Source organism: Mirounga angustirostris, unplaced genomic scaffold (assembly GCF_029215605.1).
Source record: "Mirounga angustirostris isolate CCGP_5_RB_7025 unplaced genomic scaffold, mMirAng1.0.hap1 SCAF_7, whole genome shotgun sequence".
Lineage (NCBI taxonomy): Eukaryota > Metazoa > Chordata > Mammalia > Carnivora > Phocidae > Mirounga > Mirounga angustirostris.
In genome coordinates, this window is record NW_026991715.1 from 123,384,996 (window position 1) to 123,398,844 (window position 13,849).

The following is a 13,849-nucleotide window of genomic DNA, read 5'->3' on the forward strand; positions in this document are numbered from 1 at the left end:
TCCCACTTTCCCCTGGAGAAACAGCAGATCCGAGCTGGGATCCGTTGCCTCTTGCCAGAAAAGTCAGGAGTGAAGGCAGCCCTTTGTTCCGAGGGCCCCAACGGGTTAGGATGACTTTCGTGTGCCACATCACTGAAGTGGCAATCCGGGGAAGGAATTTGTGAAATGAAGGTCGGGTGGATCCCACCCCTTTCCTGCGGAGTTTCCCTTTCCTGTCCTTATTTGCCCCCTCCCCTGCCCCGCGTCCCCAGCTCGCGGCGGCCGGGGCTCCGACCGGCACCGTCCCTCGTCCCTCCTCCGCGGGGCCGGCGGCCGGGGTGGGGGGAACCCGGCCCTGCGATCGCCCCCCGCTGGCGGGGCTCGCGAGCGAGGGGAGCCGGGCGCTCTGCGTGGCTGCGGCCCGGGTTAATAAACAGTTAAGTTTGGAAGACTCGGCAGACACGTTGAGGGGGAGTTACCAAGCCCAGGCAGCAAAAACATCCCGGCGCATTCCTGGGGAGTCCTCGGCTGCCAGCATCTGATTAGAACCATATCTCGCCGGGAGTGGCCGCGCGGCTCCGAGGCTCCCCGGCTCCCCGGCCGGCGGCTATTTAAGCGCGGCCCGCCGTGTCGGCTGCGCGGCAGCCTGGAGGCTCGGCGGCGGGAAGTCATGCTCGCTTCGCGGAGGCGCTAGCTAGCCGTGAGTCGCTTTCCCGTCCTTCCTCCCTTTGGCTCCATTTTTCGCCATCTCCTCCCCTCTTGGCTTTTTCCCCCTTGGGGTGCAGCGCTGGGACCCGGGCGGGGGGCGCGAATCTTAGAAAGGAGACTGTACTTGGGGAAACCGCGGCTTTGTGGCCTGACATCCGAGGAAGGCTTCCAGGGACTGCATTTACCTCTGGGGTCGGCGGCAGATGTCCAGCTTGTGACATTTCACAAGCGCCTCCCTTTGTGTGTGTGTGTGTGTGTGTGTGTGTGCGCGCGCGCGCGCGCGCACGCTTGTTTAAAAGCTCTGCGGGCGACCCTGGTAGGACGCTGGTGTGGCTGCTGACCGCCTAATTAACTCCTCCAGGGGTGTTTATTTTTGCCGTGTGACAAAGGCTGGGGACCCGGTTTGTGCCCCTGAGAAGCCTTGTTCCTGATGACTGACAACATGTGGCATGAAAATGTGAACTTTGTCTTACACCCGCATTCTTAAAAAAGTATCTGCCCAAGAGACTGAACAAACTTGTCTTAAATCCCTGGAGCGTTTAAAAGGTGTTGGCCTGCTCGCCCTAAACTGGGTGGAAAGATTAAGTGAGAATTCTAGAAAAGGGGGGGAAAAATGAATGGGTTAAAACCATGGAGCCCCAGTCAGCATAGCGGTTTTCATAGCATAGAGCTGACTCTGTTATTCGTCTCTGCTTCCTTTCCTCTTGCTTGACTCAATTCCTAGCCTGGAATTCGGTCCCCCGTCAATGTCAGCAGGGAGCTGTTTGAGTCCAAAGGGAAATTTAACTGGATTAAAAGCACTTAAAGAATCTGGATGTTATCTCCACACCCTTAACCACCCTCCCCCCGCCCCACCTTTTCCTCTTTCTTTTTAGTTTGTGTTTGGAAGGAAGACAGGCACTCTTGTAAAATGAGAAGAGCAGCAATAAGCTTCCAGACACATGGAAAGACTTAAAAATTATGGAGGGGAGACTTCATGAATAGTAAATGTTATTACACTCTAAAGTGACTTAATGAAAAAAATTTCTGGCCCTAATCAGGCAAAGCAGGGGAGTGGGGGAGAAGGAGGTAAGACAGAAGTAACTCAAACAGAAGTAATGGTTGAAGAAAGAAGGCAGCTACAAAAATGCCTTCAAAATGTCTGATAAGGGAGCGCCTGGGTGGCTCAGTTGGTTAAGCGACTGCCTTCGGCTCAGGTCATGATCCTGGAGTCCCAGGATTCCAGGATCGAGTCCCGCATCGGGCTCCCTGCTCGGCAGGGAGTCTGCTTCTCCCTCTGACCCTCCTCCCTCTCATGCTCTCTGTCTCTCATTCTCTCTCTCTCAAATAAATAAATAAAATCTTTAAAAAAATGTCTGATAAGGCTCTCGGAATGGCTTTGATGGGATATAGAATTGATCTTCCTTACAGGCTTGAGGTTAGCTCCCCGCACAGGAGCATCTACTGGCTGTTGGGGAGGGAGGAACTAGCTGGGAATGGGGGAGCATTGCAGCTACCAAATGGCTTATCTCCCGGGTCTATAACAACTCCATGCGTGCTTCTTACACCCACAGTCAGACCATGATTAGGCTGCTTTTCCCCTGGCCTGGTGCCCCTCCCACCCCAGGTTCTGTCTCTCTCTCCTTGAAGGGAAACAGGCCTCAATGACACCGTAGGAAAGTTTATTGTCTTGAGAATTCAGAAGCATTTGGGACTGAGCTCTCTTTAACCTTTGGGGGAAGGACCTTTTCGGTGCCACCCTTCATACAACACGGAGTGTGCGATGTGGACAGTCTGCTGGAGAAAGCACGGAGGAGCTCTAGTAGCCTTTTCCAATGTGTATTTCCGGGACTGATTACTTCTAAATTCCTCATCAGTCTGCCCCTGAGGCAGACTGGATTCTTTTCCCTGTTGGTGAATAACTTAACTTCCCCTTTCCCTGCCCACTCTTTGCTCTGTCCCTTCTTATCCAAACAACTGCCCTGGAAACCAGTTCTTCTTTAAGCTATACCCTCCTACACATTTTTACTGGATGACCAGAACCAATTGATCTTAGTGGAATGTCCTCCGCCTTTGAATCATGACACCTATCTTTTTTTTTTTTTTAATTTTGTTTATTCATTTGAGATACAGAGAGAGAGAGAGCATGAGCAGGGAGAGAGGAAGAGGGAGAGGGAGAAGCAGGATCGATCCCAGGACCCTGGGATCATGACCTGAGCCGAAGGCAGACGCTTAACCGACTGAGCCACCCAGGCTCCCCCATGACACCTATCTTGTTGGCATTCTGGTTTTGGACACAATTGGATCTTTACCTGAGGATGTTAGGAGAGGGAAGGGAGCCGTGCATGGCACTTGTTAAAAGCCTTATCTAATCTTTTGAGGGAGAGTCTGCATTTCCACTCAAGACTTTTGACAGTTTTAGATTCAACTAAAAGTCCAAATTCCTGTGCATTAGGTTTTTCTCTTGTCTTACTCAAAAGGTTGACTGGATCTTAGTCACCTTGTTTGGATTGAGGGAATTTCTTTTAAGACACTTGTTGGCATGAAGGTGGTACAGGGACTTCTAGAAACTTCTGACCAGATGGTTGGAGGTGATATTTATTGGCCTGCTTGGCCATGCCTCAATTATCTGAAGATTGAGAGAGCAGGAAGACATATCCCTTGCTGGGTGTCTCCTGGCCAGCAGGAGGCTTTGTGGATACATGGGCTCTCGGTGGCACAGCAAGTATATGCTGCTTCATTTCTAGTTCTACGGTGAGCCTAAGCTTGCTACCATTGATATTTTTTATCTGAATGGTTTTGAAGGCATCATGTGTTTCTGTCCCTCAATCTTTCCTGCCTTGGAGATTTAATTGATGCTTTTCTCAAAGACAAGTGAAGATGCTGAAACGCTCGAGCAGGCTGCTGAAGACTGAGCTCTCCCATGTGTCCACTTGCCCTCATGGGCATCCGAACATGCCTCCCCCCCATGGAAAGGCTTGAGAGCAGATTGGCGGGGGAGTGTCCCTTAACAGACCGAACACGTCAGGTTTTCTGTCCTCCTCAAGGAATCAAAACGAGACATACACTGGCAATAAGAAACACCTGAGTAATAGGGTGTGGCATTTTAAAATTCTCCCCGGTGCTGCGTGTACTTCTAAAGTTGAAGCCATGCCACTGAATTGCACAGAGGTGGGCCAAAGTCCCCTCTAGGTGAGCTAGCTGCGACAGCAGTTCGCTGTGCTTCACAGACACCTCACTCACGGTAACGTAGCCTGACTGCATCGTGTGAATCAGAGAGGGGGCCATCAGTCTCCTCTTCTACAAAAACCATGCTTATTTTTGATGAAGGGAACAGGTGATGCCGAGGATGGACACAAAGGGCTAGAATTCATGCCAGTTCCTGCCTCCCACCTGGGACAACCAGGTAGTGGGGTGAGTCCTACCGCCTTGACTCAAATCCCAGCTAGACCACTGTTGCTTACGTGACCTCGGGCAAATTGCGTAACCCCTCTGTTCTTAAGCTTCCTTATCTGGAGAGAATAAGAGTACCTAGCCCAAGTTTGTTGGGGAGATTGTTAATCTAATATGCTTAGAATACTCTGTTCTCTCTGACCTAGAAATGTAGGTGTTTTGTTTTATTTTTGCCCCCTGAACAACTGAATTATGTGTCTTTGTGAAAACTGAAGGCAGAGTTGAGAATTTCTTCATCAAAATTGGGCACTGCTCATCTACCTGAAAACTGCTAATCATTCAAGCACTTAGTATTAACAACGCCAGGGTGTTTGCTGTGCTCACGCTAGAACAGACAAGGAGTTACTCTGTGTTCTCCTCCTGGAAGCCTGTAGTTTGCTTTGGTCAAGCTGACCTCCTCTGGTCTCACTGAAGTCTCCACCCCCTCTCCTCCGCTCTACGGAGTGGGAGCCATTCTTCCCCAAGTCAGCATTATAGTAGAAGGAAGTGGGAAAGGAGGGACCACCCATACTAAACTGAGTGACTGGGCTAGAAATAAAGTCTTCCAAGTGCGTGCGGCCCCATCCTATGCTTGCCCACGTAGCTGGGCAGGTTGCCATGGTTACTCCCCTTCCCGCATCCTTCTACACTGGAAGGAAGCCTGCCACTCTAGAGTGAGCAAAATCTGAACAAATTGCTTCCTGATCTAAAAATGGAAGTTACTTTTTTATTGAGGTAGAATCTCCTGTCTACCTACCTCATCCTTTTCCTCTTCTCAACTTATTTTAATCTTAACACTCAATTGTCTAACTCTTGCTATTTCTTAGAACATGAAGGCTTATGAAATTTCAGGAACACAGAAGCTATTACCTCAATATTAAAGAAGCCTGGCAGTTTTTCTCTGCTACTGTAACTTATACGAGCTAGCTAGAGGCAAGTGACCTTTAACTGCCTTAAACCAGTAAGAAATCTGAGTGAACCCAGCAGGCTGAGTGTTCAGCTGTAAGGAAGTTACCAGAATGTATGGTGATTAACATAACAATAAAAAATTTAAAAAAAAAAGAATGCAGGAGGGCTGTCACTTAAATTTTCAGGTAACCACAGAGTAAGGGAGCAGGTAGAATAGAACAGTCCTGGAAAAGTGAGATTTAAAACACTGTTCAGGGGCGCCTGGGTGGCGTCTGCCTTCAGCTCAGGTCATGATCCCAGAGTCTTGGGATGGAGCCCCGCATTGGGGTCCCTTGCTTCTCCCTCTCCCCCTTCCCCTGCTTGTGTTTCCTCTCTCGCTGTGTCTCTCTCTGTCAAATAAATAAATAAAATCTTTAAAAAAAAATACTGTTCCACCTGGAATAAATTTGGGGGAGGGATATGTGGTTTCACATTTTCTCTGGGTAAAAAGCTACCCTATTTCTCCCTGATGCACAGTGTTTCTCTGAAATAGACTGAAATCTTTATGTGACAGACGAAACACATAAGCTCTCATTTCACAATCAAATTCATTCAGTCTTTCAAGACTGGACACTTAGTTACTTTCAGGTGTATTTCACAGCTAGAGAGAATTCATCTAAAATAGTGGTTCTCAGAGTGTGGTCCCCAGACTAGCAACACTGGCATCATCTGGGAACTTGTTAGAAATGCAAATTCTTGGTCCCCATCTCAGATCCACTGAGCCAAACTCCAGCAGTGGGGCTCATCCAGCTGTATTTCAACAAGCCCGCCACATGATCTAAGAGTAGCTTTCACAATTCATTTGTTTTATAATTCAGTTGTTCAGTGGAAAGCATAACAAAATACGTACGTTCCTACAGTCATGGAAATAATAAAGCAAAGCATTTAAACATAGCTCAGTTTAACTGGATCTTAGGATGCAAAAGATGAAAAAGCACAGACCTTGACATTTTTCCTACTATCTCAAGTATTGTTTTCTTGATCCAAGGAAAACCGATATACTCCTTATTTTGTATTATCACCTTACTTCCAAATCCTTTCTCCTCTTTTGGGTTTTTTAAGAGCTTAATTAATCTCCATTTATTAGGAGACTGTCCCAGTTACTTCTTTTAAAAAAGATTCTAGTAAACTAGAACCCATGAACCAGATGGTTTTCTCTAACCTATAAAACTTTTTATTTTGTTTTTCATGCAATGCCCAGAGTGCAGTTGAAGCCTTCTCCTTATTGGTAAATGAATCTACTACACTTGGTTCTTATAGAGCTTTATGGTTTATAAAGTACCATTCCATTCTCCCATTTATCTTTCACTTTAAATAACTGAAGATGGAAAAATATCTCCATTTTTTAGCTCAAACATGATCATTACATATCAGCTTGCTCAAGGTCATGTCATTAGATGGGAGAGCCAGGATTCAAGCATGAATCTTTATGATTTGAATCTTGGTGTTTATCTGAGTATTTAGTAAGTACCTATTATGTGGATTATGTAGCTAGCCTGGCAATGGAAGAACGCCTAGTGAGTGGAATCTAGAAGAAAGTCTACATCACGTGAAACAAAGAATGTAGACTCTGGACCTGCATTGGGATGACAGCTCTGCCATTTCTTAGGCATGCTGCTCAATGTCCCTGACCCTTAATTGCCTCACACACCTTGCAAAATATTCCCAAGAATGGCTGATGTTAATCAGAGACTGATGTTTAGCAGAGATCACACCTTAGACTGAAAAATACAAGGGTGTGATCCAGAATTAGAGAATTGGAATTCTGGTTTCGAGGAGGTGACATAGGTTAGTGGTTAAGAGCTTAGACTCTTACCTGCAAATGACTGTGTCCACAACTCACTTTGCCATTTAAGACAAGAGATACCGTGTCTGAGCTTCATTTTCTCCATCAGTAAAATGAGTTGCCTCCAAGTTAAAGTTAAGGGTGAAACCATAAAAAAATGCTTTCTCTTTCTCAGAGCTGCTCCTTCAGAAATGCACCTGCTTTAGAACTACAATTCTCAATGTAACAATTAGTCTGATATTTGGAAAAGGCTCTTGCTTTAATTGTTTGTGAGCTTTCAGCAAGCTGAAATCTAGAGAGGAACACATTTCAGCTGAAAAATTAGAAGACCTTCTTTCTTGCACACCTTGAAACTATTAAATGTGAGGGTCAAGCAGGAGAATGTGGCAATGCTTCATAAACCAGTACAGGCCCACAAATATTAACTCTTAAAGTACCGCTTAAATCTCGTCTGGGCAGGACAATTCAGTCCTCCTAAGATCTAGAGTTAATCCCTACTCAAAGAACTGGAAAGTGATGAAAGCTTCACTAAATGTGTCCATATTGGATATAGCTGCCCTCCTTGTTCTAAACATTTCACACAATTGACCTCACTTATTTTCCATATTTTAAGTGTCCTATTAGGGGTCCAAACCTGTTTTGATCTTCTATGATATGCAATGCAGATGCTAAAGCGCTTTCCATTATCATTTAGTTGTCATATGCTCCAACACCTGTCAGAGGGCTAGCAAGGTTATAAGAAGAATGCTGAGCCAGTCTGGCTTTGGGGCACAATGTTAATCCAGATGGGAAACATACAACTGACCTCTAGATCAGAGGATCAGAAGTGGGAATGGTATGCTTCTGAGTAGTTGCTCAAATATTTGTCCTTTAAAAGAAAGTCTCAGCTGTGCTTTAATTACATTAACACTGGGTGGTAGTGGTGGTATTTTTTGTTTTTGTGTTTGGGTTTTTTTCTTTTAAACCTTTGCTTCTAAAGGTAAACATCGTAAGTGCAATCCCACTTTTGAAGTAGAAAACAAATATATAACTGATCCAATAGGTTCTTCCATCCACAGCTGGTTGATAATAAGGAGATTTAATATTGATTTCTGCTTGGACCAAGGTTCAGCTATAACTGAAGCTTTTCAGAAACATCATATTGGCAATTGACAAACAACTGAAAAGCTGATTTTATTCAATGTTGAAGCTGTCTTTGGAAGGGTCTCTTGTTACATAGATGCTTGTTTAACTGCCTGTTAACTTGTTCTTTGGGATTTCTGATTTATTCAGCTTGTCTAAAATTCTCAATGACGAAAGTTGGCTGTAATGGAAAGTTGGATGATAATATTGACCTGGCACCTGCTAGCAGGCACGTAAATGCCAACCATCACTGCCTATAAGAAATTTAGAGAAAATGGCCTCTACTCAACTAACATAAGGTTTTATTATAATGAAGTGGTGTGGGTAGGGTCCAGAAAAGGACACCAGTGTGATAATGGACTTAGCTTTTAAAAGACTGGTGGAAGTCAGATAGAAGAAAAATGCATCCTTAGGCAGAAACATATAAGCAAATTATGCAGGTGCACGTGCAAAGATACAGACTGGCCAGTTTGACCAAGAGAAAGTACAGATGGCAGAGAGGGCAGACACGGATTTGGAAAGGAGAGATGGATTGCACTGAGACTTGGATATAAGGACAAGAACTTTAATCTGTATTTGTTATGCAGTAGATCTCTTTGTTAAATCAGGAAAACAAAATTCTGACTCAGATAAATTCTCCTAGCTCTATTGGCAGGATGAATTTGAGCAGAGACCGTTTAACAGTTGAAGAAAAACCTGTATTCCATGACAAATCAGCAACGTAGAGAAAAGATTTGCCTAAGCCAATATTACAGAGCAAATGGAAAATATGTGTTACCCCTAATGCTGTAAGTGCACTACTCTTTACCAAACTATGTGGGTATCAAAAAGTAGGACCTGACCTCAAAATTTCATTGAGCTGGGGAAAGAGTTCTATATGAATCAGAGGGCAACAACAGGTCGTGGCAAGAGTAGAAAAATGGTAGGCTGGTGAGAGGTCAGTGAAGACTCCCCTAAGGCAACACACCTTGAGTGGACTTTGAATGACGGGAAGGAATTCACGTAGGCGAAAGCAGTAAGTATTACAGCCTAGGGTCGCGACACAAGAAGGCACAGTGTGTGTGTTTGTGTGTCCAGGGCAAATGGAAAAGATTAGCCTCTCTAGGGAAAGGGTTTCTCTCTCTCTCTCTCTCTCTAAATATACATAGATAGGCAGATAGATAGATAGATAGATAGATAGATAGACCTGATTAATATAAAATCAGGAAGGCCATCAAGTCTGATAGGGCACTCCCACAAGAATTCAACCATAGAAGTAGGTCAGTTACAACTAGTTTCTTACAACTCAGATTCTCATTGGACCTTTTTGAAAAGGTGAAGGAAAAATTCTCCCACAAAGTTTCTTTACTTCAAGTATTCTAAATATCTTAAAAAGTACTTATGTTATGTGTACAGAAAATACCAAAATAACACTGTAATATGAGTTGGTGAATCATGAAGGACAAGATACATGATACAAGAAAGTATCACTTTTTTGAAAACAGGAACTTGGGGTGGCGATGAGGCAAGATTAGGGAGGAATACTAAAAATAATTTTTAAAAATTTTTGGTGGAGAGAGAGGTGTGGACATAAAGGATAGTTCTAGAAAATAGAGGGTCACAGGTTTGCCAGATTCGGTAGACATGTGAACAGTCTATGATAAAATCTTAGTTTTATGCTAAACTACAGACAGTACTGTTATTGATCTTTTAGACATATCCATGTACCAAAAACATTCTGTAGTTCTGTTTCCAGATAGCATATAGAGATACAAATGTGCAGCTTTGTAACAATGGAGGCAACCCTGTTCTGTTTTAGGATCTGGACTCTTTATACTTCATGCAGCCAACACTTTTTTAAAGGCTTCCTATTTGCAGTGATAATAAAGTCCAATTTTTTAAAGACTGACATTAACCAGGTGCTATTGGATACTCCCTTTCTAATGCTCTTGTAAGTAGGCCATGTCACTTAAATACCAATGCCATCTTGAGGAGTGGCCCTGGTTACATTTTCATAATATTGCTTCATTAAAATCTGTGATTCAGTAGTTTTGCCTGATCTGAAAGTGGCACCATTGTACTCAGAAGATCTGATAAGTAAGAGTGCCACAGAACGTGTTTGGTTCTAGAATACCGAGGTTCATGTCATCTCTGAATTGCTTGCCCTTCTGAAGCGATAAAACTGCGAACGCCAAGTGAGCATAGCATTTCTTTCTGGTGTTTATGATATAACGTTGATTCAGAAATTTGGAAAACTTTTCAGGAATCATCATTGACGTTCTTTAATAACCGAATGTATCACAAGATGCTCTTCCAGATCGTACTATGGTTATAGAAGACTCCCAAACATTGAACGTAAATATCCTTCATCTAATTAGTGATTTAAGTAAATGTCATAATTTTAAAACTGTCTGTTGAAGAGGGTAATTAAGGCCTTAAGACAAAATTTGCATCTTTTCATGGTTGATAAAAATAAGAAAGCAATTAATATAGGATTCCTTGAAGTAGTACTAATTTTGCTCTTATTAAACATTATTAATGGCAATGAGGCTTTCTACCCTAATCAGAAACATTTCCTCTAAACAACTTCGCACCGATTGTGACTATTACGTGCTTGTTCTCTCTCCCCTGCCTGTGTCATAAGCCCCTTGAGAACAGAGGCCATCTCTTTCTGCACTGTATATATAGCATAGCACGGCACTTGGCACACCGTAGGTGTTCAAGAACCAGTAACCAGATGGCCCAGTGAATGAGTGACAAGCTGCTCTCGTTTGCAACATTGACTGTAATTTATTATAGAGTGGGCAAAATGGGAAGCTTCAGTTCACCTTATCATCCATTGATATAAGTAAAACAGTTGTGAGTCCTTTTTTTTAAGGTTATTTATAATCAGTAACACCCATATGTTCCTCTAGTTTATATCTGCTCAGGGCCTGAGAAAGGCAGGCAAGCTGTTACTGAAACTCTCCAGATGGTGTGGTCTTTTCAAGTCCTTGGGTTAACTTCTACCAATGGAGTATTCATCATAGCTCATACATCGATCTAACCCGATGGGTATAATCACCTGGCTAGTAATTATCGTAGTGGTGGATAGTTTTCAACCTGATACTTCACCCAAGGACAGCTTCTTATTCTCCTTCTCTTTCTTTTTTTTAAAGTTGCCACTAAACTGTTTCCTTAAAAAAAACTAATAAAAATGGAAGAAATAAATGAAAACTTCGGCTCAAGCTCTGGATAATTAAGGTTATCCCTTTGACTTAACACAATTTCTGCCAAAATCAAAAGAAACCTGTTTTTTTTTAATTAGCATAATGCCACTGTAATATGGGTAAGGATGTGATATCCATTAGGCTTTTTAAATGCCTAAATTGGGTTGCCAATTCATTAGTGTTCCACAGACCCCATTGGGTCCAAGGAAAACAGCCTAAAAACCAACAACAGACCATACACTGACCAAGTTTTAAAAAACCAGCATTAAAGATTTTTTTCAAATCCTAGTGACCATTTGATCTAAACTTACTGTTCATTTTTTAATATATCAGGAGTTTTTCTCAATAACTTTGGAGAGGCAAGTATCAATGAATGATGAATGATGTCCAAGTCAATAGTTCAAAGTTTACAGTGAGCAGCATTCTATATGTTTTAGACGTGTGCGTGTTCACTTTGTGAGTTCTCTTAGCTTTTGAGTTTAATTTCACATGACTGAATTCTAAAGCACCCTCATGATTCTATCTCTAGCCCAAGGTAGACTGTAGATTTACCTACATTTTAAATATTGCTATCTGGCAAATTAGCTTGTCTCTAAGGAACTTAATTTAAAAAATGCAGAAAGGCACATGTCACCCTAATATCACTATTCTAAATGCATAAAAAGCAGAAATCTCTCCCCCTGCTCGTTCCCTTCTTAACCAGCATTTCCTTGGTACTGACCTTCCTAGTCTTTCAAGTTATATGGAGAACGTATATAAAATGGGGAAATGCTATATATCTTGCTTCAAACAAGGAGCTATAATGATGTGGACTATTTTAGTCGGTAGCTGCCTTTTATAAAGGATATTCCTTTAGGTGGTCATATTTCAAAATACCAATTCACTTACATCAGCTTTTAGAAAACTCACATTATGGAAATTCTGTGTTTAGGGTAAAATGGATCTTAGAATGAAGGTTATAAGACATAATGGCCTTTGATTTTTTTTTTTTAAGCCACCTTTGGAACACTTGGTTTTTTGAAGTTTGAGGGTCACCGGGCATCATAGTTTCACAAGATTAGATAACCTTGGATCTGACATTTGAGATTGTTAGACCTTAACCTTTCAATTAAAAGGCTTTGTTTCCAAAAGATTAGCCAAGTATTTAAATGAAAAACCCAGCAGTGTTGAATCACTCCGAGTGGCAAGTTCATGCAATGATCATACTACAAAGCGATGTGACTCTTTGATGCCATGGTCCATACCCAGATTTGTCACCACCCCAGCCTCCACACCATTGCTCAAAACCTCAAAGTCTGCCCAGTACCGTCTAGACAAAATGTACCTCTGAAAATTCACTCTAATCCAGTTTGACCCAACTTTCCACCTTTTCCCCTCGTATCACCCAGCAAGGTCCTGTATTCTAGCCAAGCTGACATAAATATCCTTTACTCACTGCTATCAATTCCTCTTTCCTGAAAGTGTTTTCTGGCTAATTCACATTCGTCCAATCTGAAGAACTGAGTTTAATTCTCTCTTTTTGCTTGTATAATTCTTTAAAAAGGAGTTAAGAGCGTATGTATTAGACCTGTGGGATTTTTAGTGGGTTGGTTGACTTTTGTACTTCACCTTCTCTCCCGTCAGGTAGGGATGATGATACTTCCCCCAGAGAATTAAATGAGAGAGGTTTAGCATCATACATCACACATCACACCTGGCATATAATAAACATCCAATAAATTTAACTCATAAAAATATGGTATTCCTTCTGTGTTCCTAAGAAACCTGTTTAAGCCATCACCAACCCTGTACTTTCAATCCACTCTGCTCTCTTTTTATCCAGGACATATATCACCTTCTGAAAGACTGTAATCCCTTTATGTGTTTCCCTGCTAGAGGGCAAACCCTACATAGGAATAGATCTTTATTTTGCTCACTGACAAGCTCTAGAAGAGTGCCTGGCACATGCTAGGGACATAGATTTGTTACATGAATTAGCTTGCATTCGGGGGTAAACTTCATTTTCAATCTCTAAATTACAGTGGTTTTGAACAGAGATTAATCACCAAACCCCATATGCTCTGAATAAAATAAGAAGAAGAAGAAGGAGAAGAAATTTTCAAAAAAGCTGTCAGTATTCAAAAGCCTTCTTAATCTTCTAATAGCATGATTTCAGGGCAAAATCTAGGGTAGCCAATGACTTCCCCTTTGTGTAGTCACTCTGGCTAGGCACGGTGTGAGATAGATGACAGGCTTTTCAGAGTCAAAAGGAAAGGCATTTGTTTTTACCTTTTTAAAAAAGGGACTTTCTTAGATGAAGGTGCAAATGTAGAATGGAACTTAGGGAAGGGAACCTCAACACTGAAGAGATTGACCCTCAGAAATTTCAATCGCATCCACTTCTGATAGCCCTAAAAGTAGAACTTTACTTATGTTAGTGGGACTAAGAAAATTTAGTCCCTTGGTGTTGTTTCCCTTACTATTTTCTTTGGTGGATTCATTATCTGCATGTTTCTATAGTTCGTTAACGAGTGCATCCTAGTTTAAAAAACAAAACAAAAACGTTACAACTATAAACATTCCTAATTTCAGACTTTGCTGCACTAGAAGGCATCTGTGGGGTGTAGAAGGGCTTGATCATTAGTTTTTTTGAGGATTTGTTTTAACCTCCTTGTCTACAATATTGAGTCTTTTTAATAAAGATTGGATTAGGAACTTAATAGTGGCT

The 13,849-nt window shown here is 42.3% G+C and overlaps 1 protein-coding gene across 9 annotated transcripts in view; it reads left to right on the top strand.

The window, feature by feature from the left end:
* Positions 1 to 231: 231 nt before the first annotated feature.
* The window catches only part of DAB2 (DAB adaptor protein 2), a 49,412-nt gene continuing 35,794 nt past the window's right edge, over positions 232 to 13,849 (top strand). For 6 of the 9 annotated variants that reach the window (XM_045861899.2, XM_054504348.2, XM_064596759.1 and 3 more), the window contains exon 1: positions 10,197 to 10,288. In XM_045861899.2, the coding sequence (XP_045717855.1) occupies positions 10,259 to 10,288 (30 nt within the window). In that variant the 5' untranslated portion in view covers positions 10,197 to 10,258. Of the gene's footprint in view, positions 680 to 10,196; positions 10,289 to 13,849 lie in introns of those variants that run through there. The other 3 variants (XM_064596763.1, XM_064596762.1, XM_064596764.1) reach the window with 2 other exon arrangements.